This window comes from Engystomops pustulosus, chromosome 1 (assembly GCF_040894005.1).
Source record: "Engystomops pustulosus chromosome 1, aEngPut4.maternal, whole genome shotgun sequence".
NCBI lineage: Eukaryota > Metazoa > Chordata > Amphibia > Anura > Leptodactylidae > Engystomops > Engystomops pustulosus.
In genome coordinates this window covers 249,684,047-249,698,796 of record NC_092411.1, presented here as the reverse complement: position 1 = coordinate 249,698,796, position 14,750 = coordinate 249,684,047, and the positions used below count along the sequence as shown (strand labels likewise).

General features: G+C 50.3%; 1 protein-coding gene across 3 annotated transcripts in view; it reads left to right on the top strand.

Moving 5' to 3' along the window:
* Positions 1–14,750, top strand: part of CRACD (capping protein inhibiting regulator of actin dynamics) — a 110,482-nt gene that overhangs the window by 80,334 nt on the left and 15,398 nt on the right. For all 3 annotated transcript variants that reach the window (XM_072124044.1, XM_072124037.1, XM_072124053.1), the window contains 4 exons: positions 558–693; positions 951–1,118; positions 8,386–8,454; positions 8,848–9,021. In XM_072124044.1, coding sequence (XP_071980145.1) covers positions 574–693; positions 951–1,118; positions 8,386–8,454; positions 8,848–9,021 — 531 coding nt within the window. In that variant the 5' untranslated portion in view covers positions 558–573. The remainder of the gene's footprint in view (positions 1–557; positions 694–950; positions 1,119–8,385; positions 8,455–8,847; positions 9,022–14,750) is intronic.

Genomic DNA, 14,750 nt, shown 5'->3' with positions numbered 1-14,750 from the left:
TCACCATTTTTCAGCCTGTTTCTACTATGTAATATATTTAATAAGTTATCTGTTTCCTTTTTTTAAGACCTCATGTAGACAAACACTTCAGGCCTGGGTGTCATCGATGTGTAAGGTCCTTTCAAACACTTATAAAGTGTCCGTGACACATTTGTTTCACGGCTGCACTATACCTGAGGCGATAAAATTGTACACTGAAAGGGGCGCTCCTGTGCACAGTCGGGCCACATGCCACATTTGTCATGCAGTGTCCGAGAAAAAAAAGCTGGAACACTCTGTCGGAGCAGTGCAGGGGGCGCCATATTCATGAAGAACATGCGGCACAATTTATGAATCTGGTGCCCCCTGCACACTACGCAGGAAAACGGCACCTAGTACACACTACACTGTTTTTAAAAAAAATGTGGCCAATAAGATTTCTTTCACAAACAGATTGATACATTGTCTCATTATTCTTTATTATATGTTCTATTCTTAGCAGAAATTCGAAATCTACTTATATGGCTACAATGGGTTTTATTTGCACTACATGGCAATATATTATGTGTCTGTTCCAGATTCCTTACCAATAGCATGGGAACAAGAGCCTTCTCTCATGACAGTATTTTTATACCCGATGGGCAAGTTGAAGATGAACAAGAAACTCAGGCTGCATCACAAGACCACAGTGTGGGAAAAGTAAAGTCACTCCAGGTAGGAGCCGACACTTAACTTTGTAAACTTTTCAGAATCTTTGGAAATGGTAGCACAAGTATTCAGTGTGTCCTATTGATTCCTAACTCATCAGATACAGTCAGCGGTAGCTCCATAACTGTGTACATACTAAAATAGCATGAATACATGTAAACCTACTGTGTGGAAAATATTTTGCTATGTTTGTATTGTTGATTCTAGGTAAATTTGGTCATTAAATATATAGATAGATATAGTTTTCCATTCATGCATTCTAGCAACAATTGGGAAAGAATATTCGGTTTGGACAACCGCCGCCAGCCAATACTCCGCTAAAGAGGATGCAAGATTTGGGAGCCACCACCGAAGAAGTGGAAGAAACACAGAACAGCACCATGGATAGCTCAGAGGACCATGATGTGGGAATACTAAGTAGTGGCACCAAGGTTGGACCATACCATTTTTGTCTTATAAAGTGAATCTATATAAGTGCATTAGATACAGTAGCTACCAAACAACACTGATCATTACTGTTCCCCCATTAGCCTGCAAGTATGTCTCCATACAATGGAAATATGATGGCTATAAGCTCCAGCTAAGCTCATAGGACCTTAGGACAGTGGTGAAGCATGAGTCAATAGTCATACTCGTCAGTCCTTCGGGGAAGGTGCCCCTCAAGTAGGGTACTGCCCCTTATCATTATCCAACAATCACTCAGCACTCAAATTTTCTTTATTTCTTTTAATTCTTATTTATTTTATAGCAATTCAAAATTGGCACTGACACTTTGATGGTCAGTGCTGGATTTTGATTATTGCTACCCATTATACACTTGACTGCATAAAATTTGAGTGCCGAGTGATTGTTGGATATGATCAGTCACACCCTTCTGACATCAGTCTAAAGTCCTGCAGGTAATACTCATGTCGGGACAGCAGGAAGAGGGAGAGAGCAGTGCGGAGGCTTTGCTTTCTCATAGATGGGGTGAAACACTTTGTCAGTGCATCACCCAATCTTCAGGACAGCGGGCAGAAGGGTTTGGCAGTGCTGGATCCTCTTGACAATGGATCTATAAAACTGTTTCTTGCTAAAAAATACTTTGTATTGTCCAAAAAAATAGGGTAACCTAAAGACACTGTTGTGTACATTATACATTGTTTCCTCATGGTCAACAATAGTAGGCCACAATGTCTAGCTCACCCATGGATTCATAAGCAAAGAGCATTATCCATATAACCATGAAGGCCTTAAAATGAGGGTTTCAAGAGTTAAAGGAACACTCCAGTTACAGCTGATTCATTGAAATATAACTTATACAGAGCCTGAAGGGAGGAGCATGACTCCTGTTTCTAGGAATACAATGAAATTAAGTCATGCTCATCCCTTTAGGACCTGCACCATGCATTAATCGACAAAGTAGCTTTGACTGGAGTGTTCCTTTAACGCATAGCTCAAAGAAAAGTTACATAATAAAAAAGACAACAAACAATATGGTTAAATTTCCTGCTGCTTTCCAGATGCTTTGTTGGTCAGGGTTGTTTTTTTTAGTACTTTTCCCAGAACAATGAAGATGTAGATCCACATGACTGCTAGAGCAACCACTGGCCTCCAGATGAATAACTGGTTGCAGCACTCATATGGAATGTGGGGTATTGCTCAGGTATAAGCTAGGTAGCGGTCGCAGACAGAGGGAAAGAGACAGTTCTCAGTTCAGTTCAGTGTTTATTCACACCACAAAACAAATGGAACAAAAATCCAGCATTGTCTTCATGCTTGTTTAAAACATAAACATACAGACCAGGCTTGGCCTTCTCACCCAGTAGCAGGGTCTTCACAAATAGTCCAAATTGTTGGTGTAAGTTCACACCTTGCAGAAGCTGCTGTATAGCACTTAGTCCATTTAAAGTCCAAAACAGCCAACCTGTCCTCCTAGACAGGACACGTGTTTGCTCTTGGAACAAGCTTCTCCCTCCGAGACTAGAGCTCACTCCACTCTCTTGTGCACACTTCCAGCTCAGCTTTGTTAGCTGGAACACCCTGAAAACCCGGTTTGGACCGGTGCTTGAAGTTTGGTCCGGTGCTTGATTTCAGCTTGCTGCATTACTCTGAGCAACACAAGCTGAGAGGATAATACCTCCCATCCAGCAACAAACCCCTGACTGTGTCACATACCCCCTCCCTTTGTTCAACCTTGAGGGGATGAACACTCGCCAGACAGTGCACCCGGGACAGGGCATCTGCATTCCCCTGTAGCCGGCCTGCTCTGTGTTCCACTGTGAATTTGAAGTTCTGTAGAGACAAGAACCATCTGGTGACCCGAGCATTCCTCTCCTTGGCCTGGCTCATCCACTTGAGAGGTGAATGGTCAGTCACCAGTCGGAACTTCCTCCCCAACAGATAATAGCGGAGAGACTCGAGTGCCCACTTGATGGCTAGGCACTCCCTCTCCACTATACTGTACCTGGTTTCGGCTGGGGTGAGCTTGCGACTCAGGAACCCAACAGGATGCTCTTCCCCATTAACTTCCTGAGATAGTACAGCACCGAGGCCCACTTCAGAGGCATCGGTCTGTACTACAAACTCCCTCTTGAAGTCGGGTGTCACCAGGACTGGTGACCCGCACAAGGCCGACTTCAAAGCGGAAAAAGCCTTCTCCGCTTGGTCATTCCAGCGAACCATCACTGTCTTACGTCCCTTCAGGAGCCCTGTCAATGGAGCCGCTACAGTAGCAAAATGGGGAATAAATCTCATATAATACCCCACCATCCCCAGGAATGACTTTATTTGCCTGGTGGTGACAGGTCGTGGCCAACTCCGTATTGCCTCTACCTTATTCATCTGGGGTTTGATGACTCCACGCCCAATGATATAGCCTAAGTACCGTGCCTCCTCTAGCCCTATGGCACATTTCTTTGGGTTAGCAGTTAGCCCGGCCCTACGGAGGGAGTCTACTACAGCCTGCACTTTTGCCAGATGACTCTCCCAGTCAGCACTGAAAATGACAATATCATCGAGGTACGCTGACGCGTAACGCCGATGTGGACGAAGCACAATGTCCATTAAACGCTGGAACGTGGCCGGGGCGCCATGCAGGCCAAAGGGTAACACTTTATACTGAAATAGTCCCTCAGGTGTGATAAAGGCAGTTTTCTCCTTGGCAGCCTCCGTCAAGGGCACTTGCCAGTACCCTTTAGTGAGGTCCAAGGTAGAAAAATACCTGGCCTGTCCTAAGCGCTCAATTAGCTCGTCCACCCGGGGCATGGGATAAGCATCAAATTTGGACACTTCGTTCAGTTTACGAAAATCGTTACAGAAACGTAGCGTCCCATCTGGTTTGGGTATCAAAACTATTGGGCTTGCCCACTCACTTCTTGACTCTTCAATTACGTCCAGCCGCAGCATCAACTGTACTTCCTCCGTGATGGCTTGTCGCCGAGCTTCGGGCACCCGGTACGGCTTTAGCCGGACTTTTGCCTGGGGCTCCGTGACAATGTCATGTTGGATTACGGAAGTACGTCCAGGGAGGTCAGAGAACACGTCCGTGTTCCGACTAATGAACTCCTTGGCCTCTTGAGCCTGTTTAGGGGAAAGGCTGTCAGCAATGTGCACTGTGGCAGCCGCTTCCCCGGGAACAGTTGGAGGTACTGGTTTCCCTTCCCCTAAACATACCGGCTGCGGGGTGCTCCCAACGCAGGTCTCCCTATCTCTCCAAGGCTTTAGCAAATTGACATGGTAGACCTGCTCTGGCTTCCGTCGCCCTGGCTGATGTACCTTGTAATTTACATTGCTTACCTTTTCCAGAATTTCGTAAGGGCCTTGCCACCTTGCGAGGAACTTACTGTCTACCGTTGGTACTAAAACCAAGACTCTGTCTCCTGGGTTAAAGCTCCGCACCTTAGCTACTCTATTGTAGACCTGACTCTGGGCTCGCTGAGCCGCCTCCATATGTTCCCTGACAAGGGGCAACACTGTCTCCATCCGCTCCTGCATCTTAGTGACATATTCAATGACACTCTTATGCGGAGTGGGCTGTTGCTCCCATGCCTCTTTGGCCACGTCCAGCAAACCTCGGGGATGTCTGCCATATAGTAATTCAAAGGGCGAGAACCCAGTAGAGGCCTGGGGCACCTCTCGCACTGCGAACATAAGATAGGGCAGAAGCAGATCCCAGTCCCTTCCATCCTTGGACACTGCTCTTTTCAGCATATTTTTCAAAGTTTGATTAAATCTCTCCACCAGGCCGTCTGTTTGGGGGTGGTAAACTGAAGTCCTTAACTGTTTAATCCCCAGCAACTTGCAGAGTTCCTTCATGACCTTCGACATGAAGGGAGTCCCCTGGTCTGTCAGAACCTCCTTAGGTATCCCAACCCTTGAAAACATCTCCATTAACTCCTTAGCTATAAGTTTGGCAGAGGTATGACGCAGTGGCACTGCTTCTGGATACCGGGTTGCGTAGTCAAGGACAACTAAAATATGTTGGTGACCCCTAGCAGATTTAGGTACTGGACCCACAAGGTCCATGGCAATTCTCTCAAAAGGTACCTCGATAATTGGGAGGGGTACTAGGGGACTGCGGAAGTGCTGCTGGGGGCTAGTTATTTGACAGGTCGGACAGGACTTACAAAACTCTTCCACCTCTTTGAACACACTGGGCCAGTAAAATCGCTGTAGTATACGGTCCTGGGTTTTCTGCGGCCCAAGGTGTCCACCTAAAACATGTTGGTGAGCAAGATCCAGTACCATCCTACGATATGCCTGAGGCACTATTAATTGTTCAACATTCTCACCCCGTAGTTGGGTGACCCGATACAGTAAATTATGGTGAACCACAAAACGAGGAAAAACTGCCTCAGCTCCTGGTTGTTGTGGCTCACCTTCAACCATTAACACATTCCCCCAGGCTCGGGACAGAGTCTGGTCCCGGAGTTGCGCCGTACCAAAATTGTCACCAGAGACGTTTAAGTCTGACAATTCAGGGCCTGGCGGCAAGTCCTCTACTTCCCCAACCATTACATTCATTGGTAGTGTCTCCCCATCATCCACCGAAGTGGCGGTCACCCCTACCGCTGGCCCTTCCGCCTCGGGTTCCCAAGGTTCTGGTTCTAGGTCTGGAACATGACCTTCAGCTATTGCTCTCCCTGACCCCTGGGGACTGACATGCAGTAACGATGGCCATAGTGCAGAGAATAATGGAAAGTCTCTTCCTATAATTAGGTCATAGGGCAGATTTGATGCTACTGCCACCTCGTGGACTTTCCTCCCAGCAGGTGTTTTTATGACCACCAGTGCGGTTGGATAATCTTTTAAGTCTCCATGAATACACAATACTCGAACCTTGCGACTAGTGAACTGAGAGGGTAGCGCCAGGGTATCCCGTACTATGGTCACTAGGCTCCCTGAGTCAAGTAATGCATTAGCCCTGCACCCATCAACGGACACTGGGCACATGGGAGGTGCCCTACCTGCATCCAGGACGTCAGCGGTACATACAGGCCGTGCATAGAAGGAAGTACGGCGAGCGTACCCACAGTCCATAGGTTCGGAGGCCAAGGGGCAATTTGCAGCCATATGTCCCAGGACATGACAGCGCCAACAGCGGAGTGTGGGGATCTCACGAATCTTTGTGGAACGTTGTTTGGACATCGTTGGGGAGCTACTCCCAGCAGAAGGTCGGGGCTTTTCCTCAGTCACTGCAAGTGGGGGTGAGGGACGGGGTGGCTTACGCGTAGGGGTACAGTCCCGCACAAAGTCCTGGGTGGCTATATAACGTTCGACCAGACCAACCAGCTGGTCTAAATTACCTGGGTCACCTTGACCTACCCAGCGCTGAATGGCAACCGGCAGAGTGCGCACAAAACGGTCTACCACCACCCTCTCCACTATTTGGGCTGGGGTTAAAGTCTCAGGCTGAAGCCACCTTTTTACCAGGTGCAGTAGGTCATAAGCTTGAGACCTGGCAGCTCGGGATTCCACAAACCCCCACTGATATACACGTTGGGCCCGCACATAAACATTGACTCCCATGCGTGCCAGGATCTCACCTTTCAACTTCTTGTAGTCCAGGGCATCCTCCTGAGTGAGGTCAAAATATGCCTTTAACGCATCGCCAGTCAGGAACGGGGCCACCACTTCAGCCCACTGGTCAGGCTGCAGCCCCTCACGCTCTGCCGTTCTCTCGAACACCGCCAGGAAGGCCTCTACGTCATCCTCCGCTGTCAGCTTTCTCAGCGCAGTTCGGACTCTCTCTCTGGCCGCAGGCTGTAGCTGGGTCACCACTGTTGGAGTCTCACGCAGCGCCTTTATTTGTTGTAGCAGTAAGTCGTTAGTCTGTTGCTGGGCCTGCATAGCCTCAGAGTGTGCCATCTGCTGTTGAACATTAGCTTGCACAAGTTGTTTAATCAGCTCCTCCATCTTGTCCGGTGATGCTAGCTGAAACTTTGCAGGTTTAATCCACGACATGCAATGGTGCCCAGAAAAAAAACTCCGGTTTTGCACCACCCTCACTGCGTTTTGCCCGCTCCAAGCCACCAATTGTGGGGTATTGCTCAGGTATAAGCTAGGTAGCGGTCGCAGACAGAGGGAAAGAGACAGTTCTCAGTTCAGTTCAGTGTTTATTCACACCACAAAACAAATGGAACAAAAATCCAGCATTGTCTTCATGCTTGTTTAAAACATAAACATACAGACCAGGCTTGGCCTTCTCACCCAGTAGCAGGGTCTTCACAAATAGTCCAAATTGTTGGTGTAAGTTCACACCTTGCAGAAGCTGCTGTATAGCACTTAGTCCATTTAAAGTCCAAAACAGCCAACCTGTCCTCCTAGACAGGACACGTGTTTGCTCTTGGAACAAGCTTCTCCCTCCGAGACTAGAGCTCACTCCACTCTCTTGTGCACACTTCCAGCTCAGCTTTGTTAGCTGGAACACCCTGAAAACCCGGTTTGGACCGGTGCTTGAAGTGTCCGGTGCTTGATTTCAGCTTGCTGCATTACTCTGAGCAACACAAGCTGAGAGGATAATACCTCCCATCCAGCAACAAACCCCTGACTGTGTCACAGGAAGTACATCATCAGGGAAACAAAAACAATAGGAAGCCAAGTTGTGAAGCAATTTATCCTTTTTTTTATTTCATAACATTTCCCACCACGAGAATAACTTCTTAAACTTTCAGACAACCCCTTTAAAGTCAATGGGGGGTCATTTACTAAGGACCTGATTCGTGTTTTCCCGACGTGTTACCCTAATATTTCCGATTTGCGCCGATTTCCCCTGAATTGCCCCGGGATTTTGGGCACGCGATCGGATTGTGGCGCATCGGCGCTGGCATGCACGCGACGGAAATCGGGGGCGTGGCCGAACAAAAACCCGACGGATTCGGAAAAACCGTTGCATTAAAAAAAAAAAAGAAAAGTGTCGCGAAACTTGCACTTACCCTCACTAGGAATAGGCCAGTGTACTTGAGTGCATTTCGGCAAACTTCAGCGTAGCAGCACCACCTGGTGGACATCGGAGGAACTACCTTAGTGAATCCTGTCCGGACCCGAATCCACCACAGAGAACGCGCCGCTGGATCGCGAATGGACCGGGTAAGTAAATCTGCCCCAATGTGTGCCAACATTTGCCAAGTCTTGCCTCGTCTTAAAAATATGACTGTAATGGTTAACTGTTGATACTTGTATATGAATAGTCTCTTTTTTGTTGTTTGTGTTTATTAGATTATAGGATCCCCAAGTTCTCATGGCCCCAGGAACGTTCCTCAGCCAGAACACAAGCCAGAGGAGAAGGTTATTATCTGTAGTATCTGTATGCTGACTGAAGTAATAGTCTATATGAATGGTTAAAACTGGGATGGGAATTTAGAGCCTTGAAGATGAAGTTGATGGAGAAAAAATAAAAAAGTAGTTAAAACACAAAGTGAAAACATTGAAAACTTCTTTCTTTGATGAAATTCTCTTGTACAATATATGTGATGGGGACAAACATTTTCCTTAGGCATGGTCATAAAAATTAGCACCCAAAGGTGAACATTTTTTACTCTACTGGTTATGCATTCACAATAAATATATGTTTTATAGGCTGGAAAATTAAAATTAAAAAAAATCTACTTGTAATTTACAGCTGTTGAAATATATAACGATGAAGTAAGATTTCTCCATGTCTGCTCTCTATGTTTACAGGTCACTCCAGTAAGGTCGTCTAGAACAAAAAGACCATCTGGGACAATAGAAACTATAAACTTGGATGCTGTTCCCCGATCTGCTGCTTGTTTAGATAATAGTGCCGCTAAACACAAACTGTCGGTCAAGCCAAAAAATCAGAGAGTGTCAAAGAAACACAGGGGGATGTCACAGGTAATGTCACAGCCTTCATGAGTCCTTAGTAGTATTTTAATCTAGCGTTACTTGCATTTTAATCTTGGTACTCTGAATTTTTATCTATCTAAACCCTAGTTACCACAATAAAAATATTTTTTTTTCCATCAAGAATGAATGGGGTTGTCCACATTCAGCAAAAAATTGGTATTGTTTGTGTAATGAAAAGTTATACAATTTTCCAATTCCCTTTCTGTATCAATTCCTCACAGTATTCTAGATATCTGCTTCCCTACATTCAACAGGAAGCTTCATTGTTTACTTCCTGTGGACAGAAACCTGTCCATGGTCATGTGATGTCACACAGGTGCATACCTCCCAACCGTCCCGCTTTCGGCGGGACTGTCACGCTTTTTAACCCCAGTCCCGCCGACCCGGGAGGATAGGGGAATGTCACGCTATTCCCCGCATTGTCCCGGGCCAGGAGACTGAGTCCCGTCTCCTGGTCCCGGGACCAGGGTCCGACTTGCCTGGCTGAGAGTAACCGCGGACGCGGTGACCGCGGTAACCGCGAGGGGGGGGCGGGGTGTTCGGGTGGGCAGGGCACACCTGCTGGCTGCAGCACACACTACCTCTGGGGATCATCACAGCAGTGAATGTGGTCAAGGACCTTCGATGAGGTCATGACCATGTGACGCCTATGTGGGAGGAGCTACTGAAGACCCCGGTAGAGGTTGCTGCCATGCATGCCGAGGTATGTATGAGAAGTTATACAGAAGCAGTGCAAGGAGGTGAGACAGGTATATAATGTGTGGGGGGGCAGTGTGACAGGTATATAATGTGGGGGGGGGGGCAGTGTGACAGGTATATAATGTGTGGGGGGGCAGTGTGACAGGTATATAATGTGTGGGGGGGCAGTGTGACAGGTATATAATGTGTGGGGGGGCAGTGTGACAGGTATATAATGTGTGGGGGGGCAGTGTGACAGGTATATAATGTGTGGGGGGGCAGTGTGACAGGTATATAATGTGTGGGGGGGCAGTGTGACAGGTATATAATGTGTGGGGGGGCAGTGTGACAGGTATATAATGTGTGGGGGGGCAGTGTGACAGGTATATAATGTGTGGGGGGGGCAGTGTGACAGGTATATAATGTGTGGGGGGGCAGTGTGACAGGTATATAATGTGTGGGGGGGCAGTGTGACAGGTATATAATGTGTGGGGGGCAGTGTGACAGGTATATAATGTGTGGGGGGGCAGTGTGACAGGTATATAATGTGTGGGGGGGCAGTGTGACAGGTATATAATGTGTGGGGGGCAGTGTGACAGGTATATAATGTGTGGGGGGCAGTGTGACAGGTATATAATGTGTGGGGGGCAGTGTGACAGGTATATAATGTGTGGGGGGGGCAGTGTGACAGGTATATAATGTGTGGGGGGGCAGTGTGACAGGTATATAATGTGGGGGGGGGGCAGTGTGACAGGTATATAATGTGTGGGGGGGCAGTGTGACAGGTATATAATGTGTGGGGGGGCAGTGTGACAGGTATATAATGTGTGGGGGGGCAGTGTGACAGGTATATAATGTGTGGGGGGGCAGTGTGACAGGTATATAATGTGTGGGGGGGGCAGTGTGACAGGTATATAATGTGTGGGGGGGCAGTGTGACAGGTATATAATGTGTGGGGGGGCAGTGTGACAGGTATATAATGTGTGGGGGGCAGTGTGACAGGTATATAATGTGTGGGGGGGCAGTGTGACAGGTATATAATGTGTGGGGGGGCAGTGTGACAGGTATATAATGTGTGGGGGGCAGTGTGACAGGTATATAATGTGTGGGGGGCAGTGTGACAGGTATATAATGTGTGGGGGGGCAGTGTGACAGGTATATAATGTGTGGGGGGCAGTGTGACAGGTATATAATGTGTGGGGGGGCAGTGTGACAGGTATATAATGTGTGGGGGGGCAGTGTGACAGGTATATAATGTGTGGGGGGGCAGTGTGACAGGTATGTAATGTGTGGGGGGCAGTGTGACAGGTATATAATGTGGGGGGGGCAGTGTGACAGGTATATAATGTGTGGGGGGGGCAGTGTGACAGGTATATAATGTGTGGGGGGGCAGTGTGACAGGTATATAATGTGTGGGGGGGGCAGTGTGACAGGTATATAATGTGTGGGGGGCAGTGTGACAGGTATATATTGTGTGGGGGGGGGGCAGTGTGACAGGTATATAATGTTTGGGGGGGCAGTGTGACAGGTATATAATGTGTGGGGGGGCAGTGTGACAGGTATATAATGTGTGGGGGGCAGTGTGACAGGTATATAATGTGTGGGGGGGCAGTGTGACAGGTATATAATGTGTGGGGGGGCAGTGTGACAGGTATATAATGTGTGGGGGGCAGTGTGACAGGTATATAATGTGGGGGGGGCAGTGTGACAGGTATATAATGTGTGGGGGGGGCAGTGTGACAGGTATATAATGTGGGGGGGGCAGTGTGACAGGTATATAATGTGTGGGGGGGGCAGTGTGACAGGTATATAATGTGTGGGGGGGCAGTGTGACAGGTATATAATGTGTGGGGGGGGCAGTGTGACAGGTATATAATGTGGGGGGGGGCAGTGTGACAGGTATATAATGTGTGGGGGGGCAGTGTGACAGGTATATAATGTGTGAGGGGCAGTGTGACAGGTATATAATGTGTGGGGGGGCAATGTGACAGGTATATAATGTGTGGGGGGGGGGCAGTGTGACAGGTATATAATGTGTGGGGGGGCAGTGTGACAGGTATATAATGTGTGGGGGGCAGTGTGACAGGTATATAATGTGTGGGGGGGGGCAGTGTGACAGGTATATAATGTGGGGGGGGGGCAGTGTGACAGGTATATAATGTGTGGGGGGCAGTGTGACAGGTATATAATGTGTGGGGGGGCAGTGTGACAGGTATATAATGTGTGGGGGGGCAGTGTGACAGGTATATAATGTGTGGGGGGGCAGTGTGACAGGTATATAATGTGTGGTGGGCAGTGTGACAGGTATATAATGTGTGGTGGGGGGCAGTGTGACAGGTATATAATGTGTGGGGGGGGGCAGTGTGACAGGTATATAATGTGTGGGGGGGGGGCAGTGTGACAGGTATATAATGTGTGGGGGGCAGTGTGACAGGTATATAATGTGTGGGGGGCAGTGTGACAGGTATATAATGTGTGGGGGGGCAGTGTGACAGGTATATAATGTGTGGGGGGGGCAGTGTGACAGGTATATAATGTGTGGGGGGCAGTGTGACAGGTATATAATGTGTGGGGGGCAGTGTGACAGGTATATAATGTGTGGGGGGCAGTGTGACAGGTATATAATGTGTGGGGGGGGGGGGCAGTGTGACAGGTATATAATGTGTGGGGGGGGGCAGTGTGACAGGTATATAATGTGTGGGGGGGCAGTGTGACAGGTATATAATGTGTGGGGGGGCAGTGTGACAGGTATATAATGTGTGGGGGGCAGTGTGACAGGTATATAATGTGTGGGGGGCAGTGTGACAGGTATATAATGTGTGGGGGGGCAGTGTGACAGGTATATAATGTGTGGGGGGGCAGTGTGACAGGTATATAATGTGTGGGGGGCAGTGTGACAGGTATATAATGTGTATATATGTGATCTAGTGAAAGGGGGTTGCTTTAAAATTTTTCTTTTTTTTTTCAATTTTTCTAAAAAAATGTTACCATTATTTTAGACTCTCTAATATAATATACTGGAATACTAGTGTATAGCAATATTACTGCTGATCTCTAATAGCCTCTCATCTGCTATTAGAGATCATTACACATGGCAGGCCTACTAGTCTCAATGGGACTTTAGGCTACCATGACATCCGATCACCAAGAGGAGGAGTTTGGGAAATCAGGAGGCTGCTGGAGGAGGAGGCTGGGGACAGGAGGAGGAGGAGGCTGGGGACAGGAGGAGGAGGAGGCTGGGGGACAGGAGGAGGCTGGAGCAGGCTGGGGAGCAGAAGGAGGAGGCTGGAGGACAGCAGGAAGATAGAGGATGGAGGGGCTGGGGGACAGGAGGTTGCTTGAGGCAGCTGGGGGACAGGAGGATGCTCAAGGCGGCTGGGGGGCAGGAGGAGGCTGGAGGACAAGAGGAGTATGCTGGAGGAGGAGGCTGGAGGACAGGAGGAGTATGCTGGAGGAGGAGGCTGGAGGACAGGAGGAGTATGCTGGAGGAGGAGGCTGGGGGACAGGAGGAGTATGCTGGAGGAGGAGGCTGGGGGACAGGAGGAGGAGGCTGGGGACAGGAGGAGGCTGGGGACAGGAGGAGGCTGGGGGACAGGAGGAGGCTGGAGCAGGCTGGGGAGCAGAAGGAGGAGGCTGGAGGACAGCAGGAAGATAGAGGATGGAGGGGCTGGGGGACAGGAGGATGCTCGAGGCAGCTGGGGGACAGGAGGATGCTCAAGGCGGCTGGGGGGCAGGAGGAGGCTGGAGGACAAGAGGAGTATGCTGGAGGAGGAGGCTGGAGGACAGGAGGAGTATGCTGGAGGAGGAGGCTGGGGGACAGGAGGAGTATGCTGGAGGAGGAGGCTGGGGGACAGGAGGAGGAGGCTGGGGACAGGAGGAGGAGGAGGCTGGGGGACAGGAGGAGGCTGGAGCAGGCTGGGGAGCAGAAGGAGGAGGCTGGAGGACAGCAGGAAGATAGAGGATGGAGGGGCTGGGGGACAGGAGGTTGCTTGAGGCAGCTGGGGGACAGGAGGATGCTCAAGGCGGCTGGGGGGCAGGAGGAGGCTGGAGGACAAGAGGAGTATGCTGGAGGAGGAGGCTGGAGGACAGGAGGAGTATGCTGGAGGAGGAGGCTGGGGGACAGGAGGAGTATGCTGGAGGAGGAGGCTGGGGGACAGGAGGAGGAGGCTGGGGACAGGAGGAGGAGGAGGCTGGGGGACAGGAGGAGGCTGGAGCAGGCTGGGGAGCAGAAGGAGGAGGCTGGAGGACAGCAGGAAGATAGAGGGGCTGGGGGACAGGAGGATGCTCAAGGCGGCTGGGGGACAGGAGGATGCTCAAGGCGGCTGGGGGGCAGGAGGAGGCTGGAGGACAAGAGGAGTATGCTGGAGGAGGAGGCTGGAGGACAGGAGGAGTATGCTGGAGGAGGAGGCTGGGGGACAGGAGGAGGAGGCTGGGGGACAGGAGGAGGAGGCTGGGGGACAGGAGGAGGAGGCTGGGAAATCAGGAGCAGGCTGGAGCAGAAGGAGGAGGCTGGAGGACAGCAGGAAGATAGAGGATGGAGGGGCTGGGGGACAGGAGGAGGATGCTGGAGCAGGCTGGGGAACAGGAGGAGACTGGGGGACACGTGGAGGAGGCTGGAGGACAGGGGGGCTACAGGAGGAGGCTGGAGGGCAGGGGGGCTACAGGAGGAGGCTGGAGGGCAGGGGGGCTACAGGAGGAGGCTGGAGGGCAGGGGGGCTACAGGAGGAGGCTGGAGGGCAGGGGGGCTACAGGAGGAGGCTGGAGGGCAGGGGGGATACAGGAGGAGGCTGGAGGGCAGGGGGGCTACAGGAGGAGGCAGGGGGGCTACAGGAGGAGGCAGGGGGGCTACAGGAGGAGGCTGGAGGACAGGAGGAGGCTGGAGGACAGGGGGGCTACAGGAGGAGGCAGGGGGGCTACAGGAGGAGGCTGGAGGACAGGAGGAGGCTGGAGGACAGGAGGAGGCTGGAGGACAGGAGGAGGCTAGAGGACAGGAGGAGGCTAGAGGACAGGAGGAGGCTAGAGGACAGGAGGAGGCTAGA